At 37.4% G+C, this 23,500-nt stretch overlaps 1 protein-coding gene across 3 annotated transcripts; it reads right to left on the minus strand.

Annotated features, from left to right (window-relative positions):
- Positions 1 to 3,081: 3,081 nt before the first annotated feature.
- osbpl2a (oxysterol binding protein-like 2a) lies at positions 3,082 to 23,439 on the minus strand. Of its 3 annotated transcripts, none has more exons than XR_014604180.1 (15): positions 23,300 to 23,439; positions 19,160 to 19,257; positions 18,251 to 18,362; positions 18,076 to 18,151; positions 17,792 to 17,926; positions 17,614 to 17,711; positions 17,353 to 17,535; positions 16,589 to 16,696; positions 16,314 to 16,403; positions 16,033 to 16,159; positions 14,934 to 15,053; positions 13,180 to 13,321; positions 6,533 to 6,656; positions 6,328 to 6,418; positions 3,082 to 5,020 (listed from the first exon to the last, which is right to left on the minus strand). XR_014604180.1 is itself a non-coding variant. In XM_084099523.1 (14 exons), exons 2-14 carry the CDS (start codon positions 19,194 to 19,196, stop codon positions 4,918 to 4,920), a joined length of 1,404 nt encoding a protein of 467 aa, XP_083955649.1. In that variant the 5' UTR covers positions 19,197 to 19,257; positions 23,300 to 23,439; the 3' UTR covers positions 3,082 to 4,917. The 3 variants fall into 3 exon arrangements, 1 of the variants encoding a protein (XP_083955649.1); XR_014604181.1 differs by having other exon boundaries at positions 4,087 to 5,020; positions 13,180 to 13,249; XM_084099523.1 differs by lacking the exon at positions 13,180 to 13,321.
- Between the last annotated feature and the right edge of the window lie 61 nt (positions 23,440 to 23,500).

The raw sequence follows: 23,500 nt of genomic DNA on the forward strand, positions 1-23,500 counted from the left end.
CACTGCACGTTTTCTTTGTCTCCCTAATCAAACACACCTGATTCAACTCATCAGCTCATTAACCCATGTGATAATGAGCTGATGAGTTGAATCAGGTGTGTTTGACTAGGGAGACAAAGAAAACGTGGTGTTGGGGGTCCTTCAGGAGCAGGGTTGAAGAACACTGTATTAGAGTACATCCAGTTTTACCCTTGTAAGGCCATTTTGTATAAACTACCGACGTAATAGAAGGATGTCTGGGAGAGAGGAATGTATACAGGTATGTACATGAAAGTATAAACAAGTATGTTAAGAAAAGGTTTTAGCTGGAATGAACCAGATCAGTCTGTGTACATTTTAAAGATAACCTCTTTTATTGGCCACCTCTACAGCTTCTGTTAGTAATCTAAACTGACTCAAAGGTCCCAACTTCCACATTTATTTCACACATCTTAGATTTATCACTGAAATAAATGTGTACAAAAGCAGATATGCTAACATACTTGTTTTTGAAATTAAACACACAATTAGTGATATACCGAAACTTCGGAAATAGACTAAATCAGTGACATTTTCCACTGTGAGGTGTTTTGACTGTCATTGTCCATTTCGTGTGCACAACATTGATAAGCTACAATAGGTCAACATGTCAGCAGTGTGGACGCACTTCAGCATGAACAAAAATGTTACTAGAGTAGCAATATGTAAACAAATTTTTGGTGGAATTACTGACTCATTGCTAAAAGAACTTTATTATGAACGGTTTCATTTATGACCTGAAAACATGGCACCCTGAACAGCATGTCGAGTTCAATTACCCATTTAACCACATTCAATTACTGAGACTTTATTTTGGTTTTGGGCTTAACATCCCCATGAAATAAAAGTTGACAATTATCATTATGCAATATTGCAGTATTTATTAATGATTTATCAGTGCACATTTTAACTTCATAAATCACTAATCAAAAAACTCCCCCTCTTGGTGGGGCAACCAGTCACTCACATGAGAGCACAGCAATAGCAAACCACAATGATTCAACAATCCAATTAATTTCAGATGGACAAAATAAAGTCCCACCCTACATTTTTTCTTGTTTGAGAAGCAGTTTAATGCAGATTTAGATCCCAATAGGGAAGAAAAGACTAGTCACAATTTCTGTTTCATGCAAACTTTAATGACAGCTTTAGTTTCTGTAAAAAAAAAATGTTTCGGTGCATTACTATGCAGTAGTAGTCAAACCTGCTGAAACTACGGCAAGGTAAAAGAACATTTTGTGGGGTTCTTCCATGTTTCCAAGCTTCTGCAGCACTTCAGCATTATCTGAATCGGTGCCATGACCTCAATGTTAAAACACTTGCAAAATCCACTGAAAAAAGAAAGTTGACAATGTCAGTACTTAATACAATCTCATAGTGTCAGCAATTGTATAGCACTACTATAATGATCTCACCTCCATGTCTTTCATTCATTGTTGCTAAGACACTCTGCAGGTCACTCAGTTTAATGGGCTGATAGTTCCAGCAGAGAGAGCAGGGCCTAAATATAAATGGTTAAGTCATGACACTCTAGATGGCACAGACTAATAGGTCCTTTTATGCAACCTGCAAGCAATCATATCATTATTACGTGGCAAACTGATTGGCCTCTGCTGATTCTGCCACCATTGAGAATGCTTGCTCAACATAAAAATAGTCTGCTTCAGAGTTTACTGGAGCCCTGTTTAGCTCTGAAACTAAACCTCTTAAGATAAATGAACAGTATTTAATTATTCCAAATCACTAAACAATGTTGCATTAAAATCAAGCAAACATACACATTCAAATCATGTTTGATGGTTTGCGAGTTGCGTATGATGCAATGAGTGAAATAAGCTAGCAAGAGAACATGCACCCATCCATCACACTGAGGTATTATCATTATTGTGAATTGCGAATATAATTAGTTACCAATTATAGGGAGGGCTTGTCTTTGATTGGTGGAAGTTTCTGTATTGAGGGCATTGATTCAACATGTGCCACAGTTAAAACATTTTTAGATCAAATTACTCGCACTCCGCTGGGCAAATACATTACTTGTAGCACTGTCCAAGGCATTTTTTGCTTGTTCTGTCTTGAACAATTTGTGTTGAGGATCATTGTCCTCTTAGCTTTCAAATAAGTTGGTTCTTTTTGTTGAATTTATGACTAGTGTACTGAAATCCATATCAGTTATTATGGAATTGATTGTCATCTTCTGAACTATTATAGGCCTTTGTATTGAGTATATAAAGCTTGACAGCTTGTCCAAGTAACAGACTAATTGAATGTCCTTCATTTAAACACTATTTGTCTGACCTTGGAGCAATTCAGTAACCCTTACAAGGTCTGTCTCTTGAGCATTTGCAATCCTTTTCAAATAAATGATTAAATCATCTTATAATCACACTCCTAAATCAGAACCAACTTAGTCAATAAAGACAGAAAGCATGCTTTTTCTGTTATGTGTTTAATTAAATCCTCTTTATCAATGACATTGACTTTGATAAAGATCAGTTCACATTTTAGGTTAATGCAGAACAACAGATAATAATTCACAAACGTTCTCACCATCTTACATATGAAGGAAGCTGAAGCTTCTCTCAAATGGTTTGTCAAAAATTCCAAACTGATGCTTGTCTCTTGAGAGACAAGAGAAAAACTGAAATTTCTTTCATTAGTTTCTTTCATTAGCATTAGTGAGGTCTCACATATATCATTAATATTGCTAGTTTACAAGTGAGCAGAATTATTAGACCGTTTAAGTGCATTTCATGTGATCTATACAAATGTAGTAAAAAGTCACAATACATCATGTACAATTATGTAAAGCCGTCATACCACCACAGTGGTATAATTTGGGTTTCTATCTGTGAAATAGTTTCACAACAGAAACATTCCCTAGTGTCACAACCAATATAAACAGCTAAAGAAGAACATAGACAGAATTACTTAAAATGAACATTTCTGAGTGTATGTGTGCTTTACATAGTTGCATTCAATGTGACAAGGTTTACTTGTATGTTAACCTGATGTGATTGCTACAGGAATAACTGATAAAGATGGGGAAAAATCATGAGACAATTAGGGATGAGATGTTTTTAATGTCTCAAGATTCAAAGGACATTTAAAGCCATTAAGTTAGCAGCTGGTGGGATCAAATACTGGTATTTCTAACTGCTAGTAAGCATTGATAGTGAGATTAAATCATTTATGTTTAGACATGCCACAATATATTGTATAAAATACACAGGGAATTCAATTTCCTTTAAAGTAGGACATGGCCGAAGCTTGGCTTTTGGAATTGTATGCACTACATGGAACATGTTAAAGATAAATATTCTTGTGCTACATATTAGATGATGAACTCCCATTAAGTGTAGATGCTAAACATTTCAAATATTTAGACAAGAGTGTTATTAATCACTGCAGTTACATACACCTGTGTCTCCATCAAACAACACATCAGCCAAACTTTAGGCTGTGCAAAACAGCCAACATGAGTGTGTAAAACCACTAGCATGCATTACACCTTTGAAGTAGGGCCAACAGAAGATTTTACATAAACAGTGAAGCTTATTGACACATAAAATTGTACAATTCATAGACAGACAGACATTCCCATCAATGTTTGCATAGCGAGATAAAATCACAGTATTGTTTAAAGTTTAGAAATAAAAGACAGTGGTGTCTTTCTCGATCTCTAAGGTCATGGAAAAAATTAGTCCTTGCAGAATGAAACTTGCTGTATGGCAAAAAGCATGTGAGCAGTGAAGCACATTCTGTTCATTTTTGGTACATGTGAGTATATATGTGGGCTAAGGTGAAACACCTTGACATTCGTGAGCCATGACGTGAAATTAAATAAAAAGTTGAGTTTAGCACCCATCTCCATTTTATTCACCAGGATGGATCACTCAACATTGCAGTCCTGATGGGTTATATGGCTTTAGTTTCTACGAGAGGAGAAAAGGCTTTGGCAACCATAAACATATTCAAAATATCAATGACAGGATGTAATAGGATTTTTTGTTATGTATAAGAGCTTTTTTTAACAATTAAAAAACTTTTTTTGTTTTTTTTACCAAGTAAACATTTTTCATAAGCAGCTTTCATTTTTGTCTGTTGAACAAAAACAAAACAGATCTAAAATATGAGGAATGAGAATATTAGTTTTAGTAAACTCCCCTGTACCATGGAGATGGTGAGAAAATGGCCTGAGTGCCTTATACAACCGTGATTTCTAAACATAGATGGGATGATTCTGAAAAATAAAGTCCTTTTCCTTCTCCGGTACTCAAAATCAGGCAGAATCTTTAACTATGAAGTTCCTGCACATCATGCATACCAAAACAGAGGTCATGTTTCTGAGATAAGAAAAAAAAAAAAGCATGTACTAGAGATAAAATAGCATTAGTTTGAGCAAAAACACAAAATGAAGCTCTCCTAATAGGTTCTGAGAAACCTCACAATTCAATAATCACACAAACATTGGCTATCTTCACAGATGGCACTGGATTGATGCCATGACTAACCGCTTGTACCCATAAAATGAATACCTGAGTGTAACTAGCGAGACGCATGGAAAGGTAGGTTAGCATACATAAACTAGCAATTTTTAAACATATTCAGGTTTGCACAGAATGTTTAACTCAAAATCTAACATACATCAAAAAAGTGAATAATTTAAGGCATTCCCTACCTCTCAAAATAAATAAATAAATTCACGCTGAATTTCCAGATTCTAGTGAAGAGCAGAACTTGTGAAGAGGCTTTGTCCGAAAACTGTTCACTTGAATCTCACGTTTCGACGAAGGAAAAAGAGAAAATTGAAAAGAGCTTAAAGAGAGGAGATGATATGGACTGAGTGAAGGAGAGCAAATTATGAACCTCAAGCCTCTCTCAGTTTTCCCAAACGAATCAGTAGATGTTTGGAAGGTCAGAGTACTTCCTGTCAAAGTAACCACCCTTGAAGATCCAGTCTGCTGCCCCAGTGTACGGATTATTGCCTTGCTGGAACCATCTGAAAGATGGGAGGCCAAAAAGGTTATGAAAATAAAACTTTTTTTTGCACTAATGTTTAATCCTTTCAAGACCTATGAAAAATATTTAAATGATGATATGTGCTTTTGTAGAAGCCTGAAGTCAATGTGATTTCAAAACTATTGTAATAGTCAGTTTATCATTTAAATATAGCAATAATTTATTGTACAGTTCATTTAGAATTTTGTTTTTGAAGGTTATAATGTTGCAGTCTCAGAACTGTCTTGCTTGATTCAACACTTCATTGCAGGATTTTTTTAATGCCTACAGACAAAATGAGTAAATGTGCAAAACAATCCAAGAAAACAAACCGCTGAAATAGTGGGCAGTCACTGTTGTTCTCTTAAAGCGTAACTCTCGCCAAAATGCAACCTTGGGTCTTTTTGTTAATCTACCCGAGGCAAACTTTCGTTTAAAAGCATAATTAGAATAGAAACGCCACTTTTAAGTTTTACCATATTTTCGTCTTCGGTCAAATTGCCTTTTGAATGGGAGTGCTTGGGGCACGACTATGATAGCATCAAAATCGCTATTTTTAAAACACTAAGAAGGCTCGACACAACATAAAACTTTGCTCTAAGTATCACCAGGGGCTCTACACATGAACTCGAGCATTGAGAACATTGTTTGTGTACACAGAGTTTACTAAAAAGAAAGATTTTGAACAACTCACTGTAGCTGTTGTTGTTTCCGTCCGCTGGCATTTTGACAGTCAAAAATAGTCGATCTCCGAATGCAACGTAAGTAAGGAGAGTAAAGATGGAAAGCTCCTAAAGCTTAGTTCCATATAAATTCACGGATAATTTGTTGTTTTGTCGTTAGTGAAAATCAATATTGACCTTGTATTTGAAAAAGGATCCTCATATAAGAAACAATACTAAAATTCAGAGTCAGTTCATTCGCATTTGGAGATCGACTATTTTTGACTGTCGGCGGACGGAAACAACAGCTACAGCGAGATGTTCAAAATCTTTCTTTTTAGTAAACTCTGTGTACACAAACAATGTTCTCAATGCTCGAGTTCATGTGTAGAGCCCTTGGTGACACTTCGAGCAAAGTTTCATGTTGTGTTGAGCCTTCTTAGTGTTTAAAAAAATTGCGATTTTGATGCTATCATAGTAGTGCCCCTAGCACTCCCAATTTGACCGAAAACGAAAATACGGTCAAACTTAAAAGTGGCATTTCCATTCTAATTATGCTTTTAAATGAAAGTTTGCCTCGGGTAGATTAACAAAAAGACCCAAGGTTGCATTTTGCCGAGAGTTACGCTTTAATCCAAATACTCACCTTGTAGACCAATCTTCCTCATCTTTAGCACGCTCTCTTCTGGCAGCTCTCTGTTTCTCTTCCAATCTCTCTTTCTCTTGACTTGCACTATCTGGAATTTAAGAGTAGCTTCTAAATTTAGTGGTAAAATAAGTAGAGCAACATCCAAGAGGTAGCTTACAGGACAGATGGTAACAGAACGGGCCAAAAGAGAGATTGCCCATACCTATATCCCCATTCTCCATAGCTCTGATGTCTGGCCGCAGGCGACAGTCTGTTGGTGCTAAGACTCCAATCATGCCTGGCTCCAGCTCGTTAAGCGTCATTGCAAAGTTAGTAAAATTATACATCTAAATAGAATCCAGAAAAGAGAACAAAGAGCGGATAAGTACTGTATTGCAAAACTAGCTAGATAAAGTGTCTGCATTTGTAAGAGCGAAAACAAGAAGGATTTCCAACTGGTATTAGCATCCGTCTCGGGAAAGTGTCCAGTGTCATTTCATTTTGGTTGACATGCCAGTGGTGTAGCCAGAATTAGATTTTTGTGGGGTCCCATGTTAAAATGAGGGGGCCACAATATATATACAGTGCGTGCAGAATTATTAGGCACGTTGATTTTCTGATCATATTTTTTTTCCAGGCACATTTTACCAATTCCAAACCACATTAATCGTAATAACTACTATTAATTTTGTATTTAATCATTTATAAGTGATATGTAATTGTTCATGAAGGCTGGAAATGAAAAACTCCTTATATTCAGGTGTGCATAATTATTAGGCACGTTTTCTTTTACAGATAAAATAAGCCAAAAAAAGATTTAACTCAGACTTAAAAGTAAAAAATTATTAAATCCCCATGAGAAGAATGCAGTACTAATGCAATACTAGAGATTGCAGTTAAGGCATGACCATTGGACAGTGAAATGCTCATTGGGTCAGCAGGGTCAGACAAATACAGGTGGAGAAGATAAGACACATGTCAATTGCAAAAGAATGAAGAATTAAGGTGAAGAATTAAGTGTGAAACCATCAGGAACCCTTTAGTCTCCAGTGCCACCATTTTCCAGAACTCCAACCTACCTGGAGTCTCCAGAAGTGCAAGGTGTCAGGATCTCAGAGACTTAGGTTAGGTAAAGAATCCTAAAAAATGACCCCCACTTAATAAGAATCACAAGCTGAAGTGTAATAAAATACATGAAGACTGATTTTTTATAGGCTTTATAGACAGACAGATTGAGAGTGACTATTGAAGGACCAGCACCACATCCTCTTCTACCACTATTTTAAGAATTAATCTCCTACCCTGAAGTCCGTTTTGCAGAGATGGACTAAAAATGAACTCCCAAAACTTACTGTCAGATTCTGGAAGATGAATTCTTCAAACAGTGGTAGAAGAGGATGTGGCGCTGGTCCTTCAAGAGTCACTCTCAATCTGTCTGTCTATAAAGCCTATAAAAAATCAGTCTTCATGTATTTTATTACACTTCAGCTTGTGATTCTTATTAAGTGGGGGTCATTTTTTAGGATTCTTTACCTAACCTAAGTCTCTGAGATCCTGACACCTTGCACTTCTGGAGACTCCAGGTAGGTTGGAGTTCTGGAAAATGGTGGCACTGGAGACTAAGGGGTTCCTGATGGTTTCACACTTAATTCTTCACCTTAATTCTTCATTCTTTTGCAATTGACATGTGTCTTATCTTCTCCACCTGTATTTGTCTGACCCTGCTGACCCAATGAGCATTTCACTGTCCAATGGTCATGCCTTAACTGCAATCTCTAGTATTGCATTAGTACTGCATTCTTCTCATGGGGATTTAATAATTTTTTACTTTTAAGTCTGAGTTAAATCTTTTTTTGGCTTATTTTATCTGTAAAAGAAAACGTGCCTAATAATTATGCACACCTGAATATAAGGAGTTTTTCATTTCCAGCCTTCATGAACAATTACATATCACTTATAAATGATTAAATACAAAATTAATAGTAGTTATTACGATTAATGTGGTTTGGAATTGGTAAAATGTGCCTGGAAAAAAAATATGATCAGAAAATCAACGTGCCTAATAAACCTGCACGCACTGTATATGTGCAATGTAATGTTGTCAAAACTATAGATTTTTTATGAAAAACTGAAATATCTGAAAAGCTTAATAATCTTTTTCCGCAGAATAGATACACTATACCAGCTGCGCTTTCTCACTCTCTCATCTCTCCGACAGCGAGTTGACACACAAACCCACCTCCCCTCACTCACTCGTTTCATTTGCCCCTGATGAATATTGTTGCTGTTACAGGGCTTGAATTGCGGCATGGGATTGCGCGCACTGCGCATAATTCTATTCATTAACGCATATTTTGTGCGCACACACAAAGCTGCATTTCAGTACTGAATTGAGTTCTTTTTCGCTGCTTATTGTGCTTAACCCTAAAACCGTATTCTGGACAAATGTGGGCAAAATAATTTTGATTTATTTTTAAAAAATACTTCCCTTGATCTGAGCGGTACAAGACTAGGCTACTTTTCCTAAGTTTGCCTCCTGAACACACACACATTTTTTGGACTCAATTCTACAATGTTAAGTGGGTGAAAAAAAAAACCTCCTTAATCCTGTATTTGGGTCAAAAATGGGCACCCATAGAAATGAATGGGAAAAACTGTAATTTAGAGCATTCTTCTTATTTTTTTGTAAAAATAAATCAATAGATCCAATACAATGCATATCTAACATACACACAAATGAAGGGCTGATCCTGTACAACATTCTCATCATGGCAAAAACTCACACTCATACACACACACACACACAAACAATGCATTCAATGAGCCGAGCTGGGCTTTTATATATACATATATATATATATATATATATATATATATATATATATATATATATATATATATAAAAACTCACACATACAAAAACAAATAATTGAATGAGCCAATGTCTGACCATGTTTTTTGGTATGATCCAATCATCCACCTGGCTCATCACCCTCTCTCTCTCTCTCTCTCTCTCTCTCACACACACACACACACACACACAAAAACAATGCATTCAATGAGCCTATGACAGAGCTGGGCTTTTTTTTTTTTTTTTTTTTTTACTAAAAATTATTTTACTAGTTATTTTATGTATGTTCTTACCTGTTTGGTACTAATTAGTTATTTAAATTTGATGTTTTGTGTTTGAAATAAATGATAAATGATCTACTACTTTGTCTTTTCCTTATAGCATGGTCATATTTATCTAAGCATATTTTGGCATCTTTGTATAGTCTCACCTAACACAGATATATATTTTTTTAAATTACAATTTTAACTTGTGATAGTCAAAAACTTAAGAGGTCAAATTCATTTTATACAGTGGTTCATAGAGTTCAGCCTTTATATGCAGCCATTAAGTACTATAGCCATCTAGTGGCTATTGATATTATTGTTTTTTTGTTAATTTAATACCAAAATAATACACCAGGTGACAGCAAAGTCACTTCATCTTTAGGTTTTAGCTCTAAGAACTTATTGGAATGATATTTTAATGTAGTTAAAAAAATATAAAAAATAAAACATAAAAATAAGCATAATTTACATAGAAAATATGGTACTTTTTTAAGTAAATAAATTCAAAAATACCCCCAAAATTAAAAAAAACACCATAAATGGATAGACAAAATATTATCGAAGACAGTGATATAACATTTATAATACATAAAAAATAGGATCACACCTGAGTCCTCTGTGCCCACATTTGTCCACAATTACAGGATTAAGGGCTATAAAGTGAATACGGTTTGAGGGTTAAACAGTAAAATACACACAAAATAACGTCAAAATGCCAGTCTTGGCTAGTATTAACGTAAACACAGTCAGTTATGTTTAAAGTGAATGTAAACATTTGAGAAAGAAAACGCATATGTAACAGTATAATGTGTGCGTCAGGTCCATAGACTGTAAAAAAACATATGGACGTAGTGTCCGTGACGTCACCCGTAGGTTTCTGAAGACCGTTTTTGAAGCATAAAGTGGGCGTAGCCGACCGTCGCCATCTTGGCAGCGTGTCACTCCCGGATAAACGAAAATGGGCAAAGAGGCGGGACGTGGGTGGAGCTGAGGAGCCTGGTGCTGAAACCACGCCCACCTAGCTCGACGCGATCAAGTTGTCTATGGATGGAAGATTTTAGGTGTGTTCGACATCAGCTGCGGCTGGATGTAACCGATCGGCGAGAGTAGCCGCGTGCAGGCGGGGAGGAGCTGCAAACGGAGACGTGAAGTCGGACACTTTCTGGTTCACGTGGTGTTTGCATACTTTACCACAGCTGATGTGAAATAAATGCAATATTTGCCAAATAATACACAGATGTTTCAGAGACATTTTCATTCAGTACTTTATGTACTGCTTCATACAGCGTCTGTTTGAACAAGAATAAAGTTCAACATAAGCTACTATCAATGAAGTGGAGTCTACATTTTTAATCAGTTTTAATTTGATAAACATGACACAATATAACATCGCAACGACATGAAAAGAGTGTTATTAAAAACTGATTTGTGAGCTTTAGAGGAACTAAAGGTGTTCGAATAAACACGAAACAAACGTGATCGTTGTCATGCGGTGAATCCGGCCAATCGTGGAACAGCTGTGTCGTCATCAGCCCTCGTGCAGCCGCTCTTGAGAAGCTGCGCTGGCTGAGTTCTCCGGCTACTCTCGAATCGCTCTCACGGTACTTTGATGTCAAAGTCACAGTCACGTGGCGTCGGCGCTGTATCAAGTCGGACAAAATTTCTAACCGGCATGCACTGCTTCAAGTCAGCTGCCGATCAGTCTGCGCAGAGCTGCATGAAGTCGAACAAGCCTATTGGCTTAATATAATTTAAACGGATGAGTTATAAAAGAATTCACCCCCCTCACAGTTGTCATGAAGGGCAAAATTAGCTGTATAGACCAAAGCCACTTTTTGCTCCAGGCTGTAAACATGTTTCTTTCTGCTGTAAAGTTGGGCATTTCAACATGGGGGGATTGCAGATTTGACTCACTTTTGCAGCCAGCCTCAAGCGGCCAGTTGATGAATTGCCGTTTAATTCACTTCCGTGTTGGTTTCAAGAGAGAGACAGGGAGGTTGCCGCTTGGTCAGGTCTTAAAGTAACAGCAGTGAAAATGCATGGCTAGTAACTTTGGAAAACCACTAGCCACATACATATACATACATATATATATATATATATGCTCACCTAAAGGATTATTAGGAACACCTGTTCAATTTCTCATTAATGCAATTATCTAATCAACCAATCACATGGCAGTTGCTTCAATGCATTTAGGGGTGTGGTCCTGGTCAAGACAATCTCCTGAACTCCAAACTGAATGTCAGAATGGGAAAGAAAGGTGATTTAAGCAATTTTGAGCATGGCATGGTTGTTGGTGCCAGACGGGCCGGTCTGAGTATTTCACAATCTGCTCAGTTACTGGGATTTTCACGCACAACCATTTCTAGGGTTTACAAAGAATGGTGTGAAAAGGGAAAAACATCCAGTATGCGGCAGTCCTGTGGGCGAAAATGCCTTGTTGATGCTAGAGGTCAGAGGAGAATGGGCCGACTGATTCAAGCTGATAGAAGAGCAACTTTGACTGAAATAACCACTCGTTACAACCGAGGTATGCAGGAAAGCATTTGTGAAGCCACAACACGCACAACCTTGAGGCGGATGGGCTACAACAGCAGAAGACCCCACCGGGTACCACTCATCTCCACTACAAATAGGAAAAAGAGGCTACAATTTGCACGAGCTCACCAAAATTGGACAGTTGAAGACTGGAAAAATGTTGCCTGGTCTGATGAGTCTCGATTTCTGTTGAGACATTCAGATGGTAGAGTCAGAATTTGGCGTAAACAGAATGAGAACATGGATCCATCATGCCTTGTTACCACTGTGCAGGCTGGTGGTGGTGGTGTAATGGTGTGGGGGATGTTTTCTTGGCACACTTTAGGCCCCTTAGTGCCAATTGGGCATCGTTTAAATGCCACGGCCTACCTGAGCATTGTTTCTGACCATGTCCATCCCTTTATGACCACCATGTAACCATCCTCTGATGGCTACTTCCAGCAGGATAATGCACCATGTCACAAAGCTCGAATCATTTCAAATTGGTTTCTTGAACATGACAATGAGTTCACTGTACTAAAATGGCCCCCACAGTCACCAGATCTCAACCCAATAGAGCATCTTTGGGATGTGGTGGAACGGGAGCTTCGTGCCCTGGATGTGCATCCCACAAATCTCCATCAACTGCAAGATGCTATCCTATCAATATGGGCCAACATTTCTAAAGAATGCTTTCAGCACCTTGTTGAATCAATGCCATGTAGAATTAAGGCAGTTCTGAAGGCGAAAGGGGGTCAAACACAGTATTAGTATGGTGTTCCTAATAATCCTTTAGGTGAGTGTGTGTGTATATATATATATATATATATATATATATATATATACACACACACACCGGTAAATGAATAAATATACACAAAATATATTTCACTAAAATACACAATAATAAAACAAAAGAAAAAAACAGTGCGACAAGTAAGCTGAGTTTCGATAAATTTTTGTGACGTGCTCCACAACTTAACGGCAAGAAAACCCGAGACAGCAGGAAAACCCGAGACGGCAGGAAGCGGCATCCTGTTTGTTTTCTTTATTTTACAAAAGCACAATGTTTTGTTTTTATTGTGAGTACACAAATAAAGATACCCTTTACAGTTTCAAATAATGTCTTACTCTTATCTGTATGACCATAAATGACGTATTTCAAGTTGTTTCCGCTGTTATAATGAGACAAATTCATTTGGCATTGTGCCGATTTGTGTCGTGGAAGCCTACTATAGTCCAGTGATGAAATATGCGTGTCCTGGAAATGGGAAGCCGCAGGTGTCTCTTCACTCGCTGTCTCCTTGTGGAAAGGTGAAGTAAGCTCAGATGTAGATTGCACTTTTTCTCCTTCTCGCTCATCTTTCCATGATTTCTTGAAAAAGCGTAATATTGAACTCTGTGCATCCACCATTGTCACCGCATGTTAATGAACTCTCACGCGCAAAGAAAATGACAGCGTAGGCTACGCACAACACGTTAATCAAACTTTGAATACAGCCGTTGCATTTTACTACACAGCATTGGTCAATCGATCAATTAGAGTAACAAATCAACAATTCCTTATTTTTTTATTTTAAGCAATCAGGAATCTGGGGGGGGGCAGCCCAGAAATGTAAATGAAGGGGCCTAGGCCCCCCCCAGGCCCCATTGGCTACACTACTGCAACATGCTTTAGCATTTGTACTAGAGGTCTGCACCCGACCAGATATTTTGCGCCGCGGGATTAAATTTCCGACTAAAAAACGGTAGCGGTCGGTAACTCTGGTGTAATTTGAACGGGAGCGGTCGGTCATTCAATATCGCGTTCCCGACGCCGACGTTCTTTCAGAACAGCATATCTTCGCTTTACCTAATCTTAATCTTATCGACCACCCGGTATAGGCTACAGTCTGCCCTACATATTGTTCGGTTAAGGCCTACATATTTTGCTTAATGACATGTCATATTTTCTTTCTTTCTCTGACACTTTTCTTGTGTTGACAGCAAAATGTTACGAATTTTGATAATACGAATAAAAATAATAGCCTACACTTCATTTTTTTTTCGCTGCGACATTTTTTCCCCTACTGTCTGCAGCAAAATGTTAAATTTTGTATATTGACAAGGCGAATAAAATAATAATAAAAAAATGTTTGTGCAGACTACATTTTTATTTTCTCTGTGAAAATGTACATGTGAAATTCTGGGAAATCTATATTAAGCGGGATGGTCGGGTCGGGAAGAAAATTATTCTAAGCAGACAGCGGGTGAACAAATAGTGTATATATAGCGGGAACGGGTGGGTGCGGGATATAACCCCAGCGGGAGCGGGACTTAAAAAACAGTCCCGCGCAGACCTCTAATTTGTACTGCAGATGCAATGTGGTCACATGCAATCAACCAATTATGCTTTTTACATTTTCAAATTTCTTTAGTGTGTAATGTTGCTGTTTGAGCATGAAAAAGGTCTGCAGAGTTAAAAAGCACAAAGTCTACTCCATAGAGAGTTATTCTCTATATCAGTAAGCACTGTTTCTGAACTCCTTGAAACGCCTCCATTGTAGTAGTAGTTTTCTTCCGGTAACGTACACATCACAATATTCTTCATTTAAATAATTCCTACCTTCCAAAAAAGGGGGCAAGGCCTGGGTGTGTTACGTTAGTATTAGTAGTGTATTGAAACTCATGGTTACGGTAAGGGCCGAGACATTTTGAAAACACGCTCAAAGTGGTTGACTAATCACAACACACTTGTCAAGCTGACCAATCAGAGCATACTGGGCTTTTCGAAAGGAGGGGCTTCATAGAGACAGGAACTAAACAGAGTGTTACTGACAGACTAGGAGAGAGCTGCTGCAACAATATAAAATATGCAAAAAATAATGTTTTTGAACATTCAAATCAAAAAACATATTCTTAGAGACCTCAAAAACAAAATCAGGACTTTGTAAAAGGGCATAATAAGGCCTCTTTAATACCATGTGAAATTCCAAGGTTGTGGTTACCTGTGTCGAGTGTGGCGGTCGAGGGGCTACTCTCCACAGAAGAACACTGCCTGGGATCATAGTGACCGTCTCCTGGACATCTGGCATTTCATCTGCATCATCACCCCCTGTACCCTGTTCCTAATCACATTCATAGAGTACTATCATTAACAGTACTACCCCCAAATGCACCATGTTCATTAAAAACTACAGATAGAGCAAGATCAGGAAACCACATGGACTAGGATAACTAACTGAACAACTAACTCCACTAAGGTGGCTCAGCTACTGTAGCATCACTGCTAAAACCCACTGTCTTTACCTTCACCTCTCACTGAAATTGCATGTTAATACAAAGGAGGAAAAGAGGGTATATATATATATATATAACAGTTTACTTATATCAAATAATAATAAATAAATAAACATTTTATTTAATTACATTTTATTTTTCCATTAACGCTACCATTCAAATGTTGGGGTCAGTAAGATTTAAAGAAATTAATAGTTTTATTCAGCCATGAATTTGAACTATCACATACACACACACACAAAATTATCACCATTTTAACAGAAAAAAAGAACAACTGTTTTTAAGATTAATAATAAGAAATGTTTCTTGAGCACCAAATCATATTAAGATTTCTGAAGGATCATGTGAATGAAGACTGGAGTAATGCTGCTGAAAATTCAGCCTTGCCATCACAGAAATAAATTACATTTTAAAATATATTAAAATAGAAAACAGATGTTTTGAGTTGTAATACTATTAAAAACATTGATAAATCATACAGACCATGTACATGTAAATCATGTACAGTAGTGTATTTTTAATATGTATTCCATTAAAATAAAATCAAATTACTGATTTAATATCACAGAAAAAAATCTGACATAATGTTTGAATAGTGACATAAAAACCAAAACTTCAACAGAGTTACACATGGGAAAGAACTCGCTTTGGCTGATCTCTCTTCAGCAAAGATCCTGAAACTTTTTTGGTTGGCATAGTGTTGCAACCTCTATTGAGGATGCGTCAGAGCCCTTTTGGACTTCCATGTGAAAACAGAACAGAAAAGTATGGCTCTGCAGTAAGAGATAAATGACTAACGCCTTTTACCTGCTTGTGTTTCTTGGAATCTCCTCCACTTTTCTTCTCTGCTTTCCTGTTGGCTTCGAAGACTTTTGGCTCAATGCTAAATACGCACTCTGTCCACTTCCCGTAGAGAACACGATGCTTCTTTTTACTGAAATACACCCAAACACAATGAGCCATATATACACGCATCAAAAAGTTAAAAATAAAACTACATTTACAATCCAGCTGTAAAAGACATTGCTGATGCCTGTAGTGCTACAGACAGATATACCCACTGACATTTGATATGAACGACTGCTCACCTCTTGTCCTGGATATATCCCTCAACCCTATGCAGCTCTTTGCCAAACATGCCGCACGGCTTAAAATTCAGCACACACTTGTCCCCAGTGCTGAAATGAACAGAGAGGAGGTTTCCCAATCAAGAACAAGGCACCAACCACACTGAGTGAACATTGATACAATGATACATGTGGATCAGTAGCCTAGACGACGACATCATATAAACGCTGGAAAATGGTATAGAGTGAAAATGCAGGCCGGATATTTAGGGTCAGAAAGGAAAGAGATGATATACCTGTGGTTGACAATCTCCACTGTCCCATACTGCTCAATCCACAGTTTCCCCAGAATAACATTATGCACACAGCACATAGGGTTTGTCCATGTGTAAGCTTCTCTGTGCCTGAGGAAAAAAATAATAACATTAGTTAACATAAACTAACTATGAGCAATATATTTTTAGATAATACTTTATTATAAGGTGACGTAGTTACATGTACTTACTATAGTAATAACAGTAAATTATGCATAATTACAAGTAACTAACCCTAAACCAAACTCTAACCTCTATAGTAAGTACATATTTGAGTAAGTACAATGTAACTACTTCACCTTAAAATAAAGTGTAACCTATTTTTACAGCATTTACAACCTTTGTTAATGTTAGTTAGTAAAAATACAATTGTTTCTGTTTGTTCATAATACCTCACAATGCATTCACTACTGTTAACAGATGACTTTTGATTTTGTGTATGTAGAAATTAACAAATGCTGTAGAAGTGTTGTTCAAGTGTTGTGCTTTAGGTCATCTTAATTAATGAAGACACTTAGACACAAGATCTCTTTTATACACATACAAAACATGCTGAATAATAAATGGACATTCCAGCATGTTACTTATCTAGTAAATAAAGCTAATTCCAAAGCAACTTACAGTTCACTGAGGACAGGGAAAGTTACGTGCCTTGCTCAAGGGTGTGACTGTGCTTGAGTATCTCAGTGACTCCAGTAAAAAAGTGATCATGCTGAATTTGGTGATGTCACGTGAATAAAACTCACTTGGACAGCTCAAGTGTCATGGTGCCTTTAGGCTCTGCCTCCACACTCTTCCCCCAGAATTTCAGTTTAGGATAGATGGAGCCGTGAAACGAGAAGTCCTGATTGAGTGACTCTGCGTAGAAGGCGCTGATTGGTGGATGGTGGCTCACCTGTTCTGAGATCATGTGGTAACCCTCATCCTCCCTGAGCACAGATATGCAAATCATTAGTGCAAGCTAATTTTGTAGAAGAAGATGTATAGCGTTTGCTCTGTAGATTTACCTTGTAAGCTCAAAAGTCTCTCCTAATAAAGGATTAAAAGGTTTTCCAGTTCTGTCCCATTGTGAAGCAACTGCAGAAACGGCGAACGCTGCAACAAGCTGACAAATGAGATGCAAAAGGGTTTGATTGAGTCTTCCATGCAAGCACACTTGTGAGAGTAAATAATAGAGGTACTAACCTGCATACGCTCAATAGAGTCAGAATGTTTACAAGCTTTATGGATGAGGTATGTATGTTCCATGTACTCTGTAATCCTCTGCAAGAAGCTCAGTGGTTCGTTGAAAACAATAGGCATTGTTATCTTGGACAGCTCCTGCAAAGATAAAGTATTCCCAGATAGAACTGGCTTGGACAACGACAATACGATCTAAATAATATGTTTCTTTTACAAGTTCATATTTCATGTTTTGTTTAAACTGAGCACTTTTGACCAACAGCTTGGTCAAAGTAGCTTACGCTCACCATTCCAATGCATTTCTTCAGGAAGCCCCATACACTGAAGTCATTTCTGGAGAACATGGGCGCTGGAAGAGTAGTTCTGAGCACACGGACACACATATTAATACATTACTCAATCCAATAGATAAAGATCTTCACATTCTGTTTCCTGCCGCTGGATATTATTCTGACGCCTTACCGCCTCTCGAACACTCCATTCTCAGACGGCACTTTGCCATTCACACTGTGCTTGTTCGAATAGACGCAGGCATCTTTAAAGCTGACTTCACACGAGTCGTCTGATTCCAAACCTGAGACGGAAGGAGAGATTTAGCCATAGGTGACGAGAAAATGTGTTGTACATTACTTAAAGGATAATTCCGGTATTTAGCACTTTGAGTCTCTTTTCTGGTTTGTTTTGGATGAACTAGAGTGGTGGACACAGACATTTTGACGATGGGTCCTGTCTCGACTTTTTGACTCGTTTAGAATCGCCTTTGACCGCTTCAGAGTGGCTGACTACGGGCATGCACGAACATCTCCTTAAAACAACCCTTAACGTTCGTTTTCAAAACTGTGCAACTCACCGAGTGGTTAGTGGTGTTCGTTGATGATTAAAAACAAATATATCGTCACAATGTATGATTTCAATCCGTGTTATTTGCTATAGTGGAACTATTTTTTCAGATAGCCTACCTCACAACCGCGTATAAACTTCCGCTCGATATTTGAGTCTGAAGCAGTAATATCAACGAGCAATGAGTCCTCCAACAGAAATCAATGGGATTTTACAAAATGCCAAATAAAACACGACAGAAACTGTATTTCGCTACGCTACTTGTTTTGGAACATCAACGAACATCACTAACCACTCGGTGAGTTGCACAGTTTTGAAAACGAACGTTAAGGGTTGTTTTAAGGACATGTTCGTGCATGTCCGTAGTCAGCCACTCTGAAGCGGTCAAAGGCGATTCTAAACGAGTCAAAAAGTCGAGACAGGACCCATCGTCAAAATGTCTGTGTCCACCACTCTAGTTCATCCAAAACAAACCAGAAAAGAGACTCAAAGTGCTAAATACCGGAATTATCCTTTAACATAATTCCATACCTGTCTCAGCATCATAGAACTCTTCCTCGCTGTTCATGATGGACAGTTGTTGCTGTTGATGTCAATCAGATGTCATTGTTTCACAGCTTGAATGTGTTCTGTAGATCAAACCAGAGAACAGTAGGTTTGAATATTAAATGGACATAAAGACCTACAGCTGGACATCAGACATCATCAGTCCAACTAATAACAATGAATCATTAATGTACTGCAGACTATGTCGTGAACCTGGAACAAACTGGTCACTCATGTGGGCCCACTCTCCATCTATTCCCTTATTGAACACACACAAATCCAATCACCGCACTGCAGTCTTTAAACAGCTGTGCTTGGCAAAGCTAAGCCGACCAAGCTAATCCTTTAATGGCCAATGGCAGAGAGAGAGAGAGAGAGAGAGAGAGAGAGAGAGAGAGATTGCAATAATGTCATTATTGCATTATTGTGGGCTTAATTAAATGGGTCATGAATTGAGAAATAAAAATTTCCTTGATCTTTTGACATAAAAGTACAATGACATTTACTAAAAAATATCCTGTACGTTTCAGAACTCAAAAAGTTCTGACAAAAGACCGCATCAGCAAAAGAAGATAAATGCCTACTACCTAGCCCCGCCCACCAATTTGCACATGTAGTGGGAGGTGAGAGAGAGACGCAAACACAGTACTTACTGTGATTAGATGCCTCTGAGGACTACAAGACTTTTTGCAGTCTTTGCATTGCCTGCTTCTTGTGATCCTAAAGTGTGGATGAACTTTATTTTTAACGAAGTCCCAGATTGCATCAGTAAGACAATGCATGTAATTTTCATACAAGACACAGTTCGACGCAGGCTTTTCAGAGAGACTAAAAATAAAACATGATGCAGAGACGACTATACTGTCGCAACACACAAGTGTAACAATGTTTTTCCGTTTTCACAATGTGTCACTATTGCTTTGTCATTTGATATGTAATGATTTTACTTTCTATTTACTGAAAATGATGAATATAAGAACGTATAAGAATGAATATAATAACAAACAATGGTACATTCATTCATAATTTGTCTACACGAAACACCATAAGTTATCCTTTGTCAACTATACCTCTGGTAACTCAAAGTATTTTACCCGGTTGACATTTTTCAACATTGGATGTTTTCAAAACAATTCCACACGTGTAATGGTGGGGCGTTGAAAATCATTTTAATATGAAAAGCTGTTCCCTAATCATAGCAGTATTTACTTCCATATCTTGAATGCAGCATGCCTTTCAAAGAGAGGGTCAAAAACAGGATTGAAAATAGTCTAATACTTCTAAATTATGATGTTTTTGCTTGTAAAATGTGAAAAAAGTGGACCTCAGAGAACATTATATATTTTAAAAAATGGCCCCTTTAATGTAAAAATCCCATTCAGAATTTATGACGCAAATGTCCTGGTAGCACAAATATCATGTCCAATCTAATTAAAATAATATTCATGTTGATTTCATATGGTTTTGAAAAAACTTGTATGCCATTTTCAGTACTTAAAACATATTTAAAAGAAAAATATTGGGTTTAGAAATTAGTCTCCAGGGCTGCATTTATTTGATAAAAATACAGTAAAGAGTAACATTGTGAAATATTATTAACTTAACTTTAATATATGATGGTAAAGCTGAATTTGTGTCACATGATCCTTCAGAAATCATACCAATATTCTGAATTGGTGCTCAAGAAACATTTCTTATTATCAATATTGAAAACAGTAAATAAAAAAATGTGGAAAGCATGATACTTTTTTTCAGGACTCTTTGATGAACAGAAACTTCAAAAGAGCATTAAGTTAAAATTTTAAATAATTTTTCTGAAATAAACACAGGCCCTTTTCAAGAATTTCATTCTTTTTTTTCCATTATTTTATCAGGAAAGTTGACATTTTTTAAATAAATAAAAAAGGTTCATCATGAAGGAAGTCTATTCAAATAATTGTATGAATTAGATTTGAAATATATTTATGAATAAATAAAAAAGGACAAATTGTGCATCACGCCATTGACCAACACACAAACAGAAACAGGAAAAGAGAGCTAAAAGGCAAAACTCTATAAAACAAAGGATTCAAGCTACTCTTCAACAGCCCTTATACAGCTGATGACCACCAACATGCAAAGCAGTTTAAAAAACTATTGGCCATATAACGGAGGAGGGCACCATGCAAATTATTTTGAACACAGACAGGCAAAGCAGACACTTATCAAGTTGACAGCTATCACATATTCAAACAACTGCCAATAGAGGAAGTCTTGGCTGGCTGAGCAGCACGTAGCCCCTGTCGTTTTGCAACCACACAAATTCAAGGTACATCAACAGAAATGAATGCAGTGACTGATCACACGCCTGATCACACAAAGAAAAACCTTGGACTCTTAATGTGAAGGATAGGATGCAAAGGCAGCCAAACTTTAGTCGCTACAGTTCATAAAACAGACCATTTGTAGAAACCACGAAAAAAACGTTGAAGATAGCTTTCAAAGTTAAAGATCTGTGAATAATACAATATTTCAACACTGTTTAAAATATCAACAGAAATATCATCTAGTTCCTTCAACACTGCACACCTTACCCAAACAGACGTTAACAGTATTATTGAATCATCATATATCTGCAAGAAAACTCCCTAGATAACATATTGACAGATCACAACCTTTTTATACTTCATTTTAAACATTTCAAAATAATCAAGTAAATAAAATACCTCAGAATCTTTCAGCTAAAGTGAAATTTGGATGCATGTCCTTTGGGCTACTAACAGTGAACAGAGAAATCTAGTCAACTGACTGGGAAATGATAGTATTACAGATCAATGGTGACTTAAGACAACCACATAAGTAGTTGGTTCTCAGAAAAAGCTGTGCAGTTCCTGGTAGTTGGAGAAGCTCATTTACATATTCCAATTGCTATGGCACATGTCATAGATCCCCTAAATAATGCCATTCATTTTCAAGTTGTAAAATTTGCTGTGCAAAAATACAATGGTCTATGACTTGCAACTACTGGTATACTTTGTAAGTTATTGTTTGTTCAGCTGGCTCTCATTTATCCCAATATTACCAATAGTTTTGGACTTTATATTGACATTTTACGCATAAAGTTAGCTTACTAACTGTTGCTGCTTCAGTCTTAACTGACGGAAAGCATAATATGAAATAAACATATTATTAGCAGTAGTAGTCAAATAAAACAGCTTTGTCTAGAAGACTGGAGTCACGTGTGAGTATACACTACCACTCAAAAGATTTGTTTTTTTTTTTAAATAAGTCTCTTATGCTCACCAAAACTGCATTTATTTGATAAACTACAGTAAGTAATAGTGTGAAATATATTACAATTAAAAATGCTATATTTCTATTTTACTGAATACTAAAATGTAACTTATTCAGCAACCATCACTCCAATTTTAATTTCAGAAATCATTTTGGTGGTCAACCTCAAGCAACATTCCTTTTCATCAATGCTGTGCTGCTTAATATTTTGAGGAAACCTTGATTTGTTTACAGTAAAAAGTAAGGAAACCTTTTTACTTTTTTCAGCGCTTCATAATCGAGTCAAAATACTTCCCCGAATTTGTAATGCTGTCAACTAACAAATCTCTCATAATGAGTGTCACTGAATGCAGAGGAGCAAATTTAACCCATCAAAACTACAGGGCAAACAGCTGATCCAGATATTACTTAAAAGACATTTAGAACTCACTGCCTTCTACATGATCACATGAACATGGTAACTAGGCAGCATGTGAGCATAACACACAATTCACCCATCCAAATCATAGTCTAGCTAACGTCCAGCCATCCCTGCATGAGGGCAGGCTGACATTCAGGTTATACACTGTTAGATATACAAACATATCTGATGCTATGAATAACCTGCCTCGCTCGGCATCTCCAAACTAGATCTTCTAGGAAGGCACGGGGTTCTAGGAAGGCACGGGGTGTTTGGCTTGAGCTGTTTTGACCCGCGTTAGCCGCTAGCAATGCGCCTTGACCAATAACAAACCCGCATGTTACTCAACAACCCATTTGATTAAGTGAAAACCTTAAACAAAGCACAAAATAACACGATGTGTATCGTCGATCTCGCTCAGCAAGCTGTATACTGTGCATGTGTCGCGTTACCTTTCAATAACGTAAAGCTGGATAGCTCCTTTTCTCCGGTGGGACAGAAAACAAGCGCCCAGTTTGGGAAGAGACTGACAGTGGGGCGGATACATTTCGCCAGGACTGGAGAGCAATCTGGATTGGAGGGTTGAGTAACGGGTCCAAACGCAGAGGGGCGGAGAAATGGTTGATTGACAGAAGAAGTAGCCTATTGTGAAA

The sequence above is a fragment of the Abramis brama genome (assembly GCF_963993115.1).
Source record: "Abramis brama genome assembly, chromosome: 22".
In the NCBI taxonomy this organism is placed as follows: domain Eukaryota; kingdom Metazoa; phylum Chordata; class Actinopteri; order Cypriniformes; family Leuciscidae; genus Abramis; species Abramis brama.

Coding starts and splice junctions, on each gene's coding strand:
- osbpl2a (XM_084099523.1), bottom strand. CDS start 19,196: ATGAACAGCGAGGAAGAGTTCTATGATGCTGAGACAG. Junction 15,054..16,032: donor ATTCCAAGAAACACAAGCAG/GTAAAAGGCGTT, acceptor GAATGTGATTAG/GAACAGGGTACAGGGGGTGA. Junction 5,021..6,327: donor GAGGAAGATTGGTCTACAAG/GTGAGTATTTGG, acceptor CCCATCTTTCAG/ATGGTTCCAGCAAGGCAATA.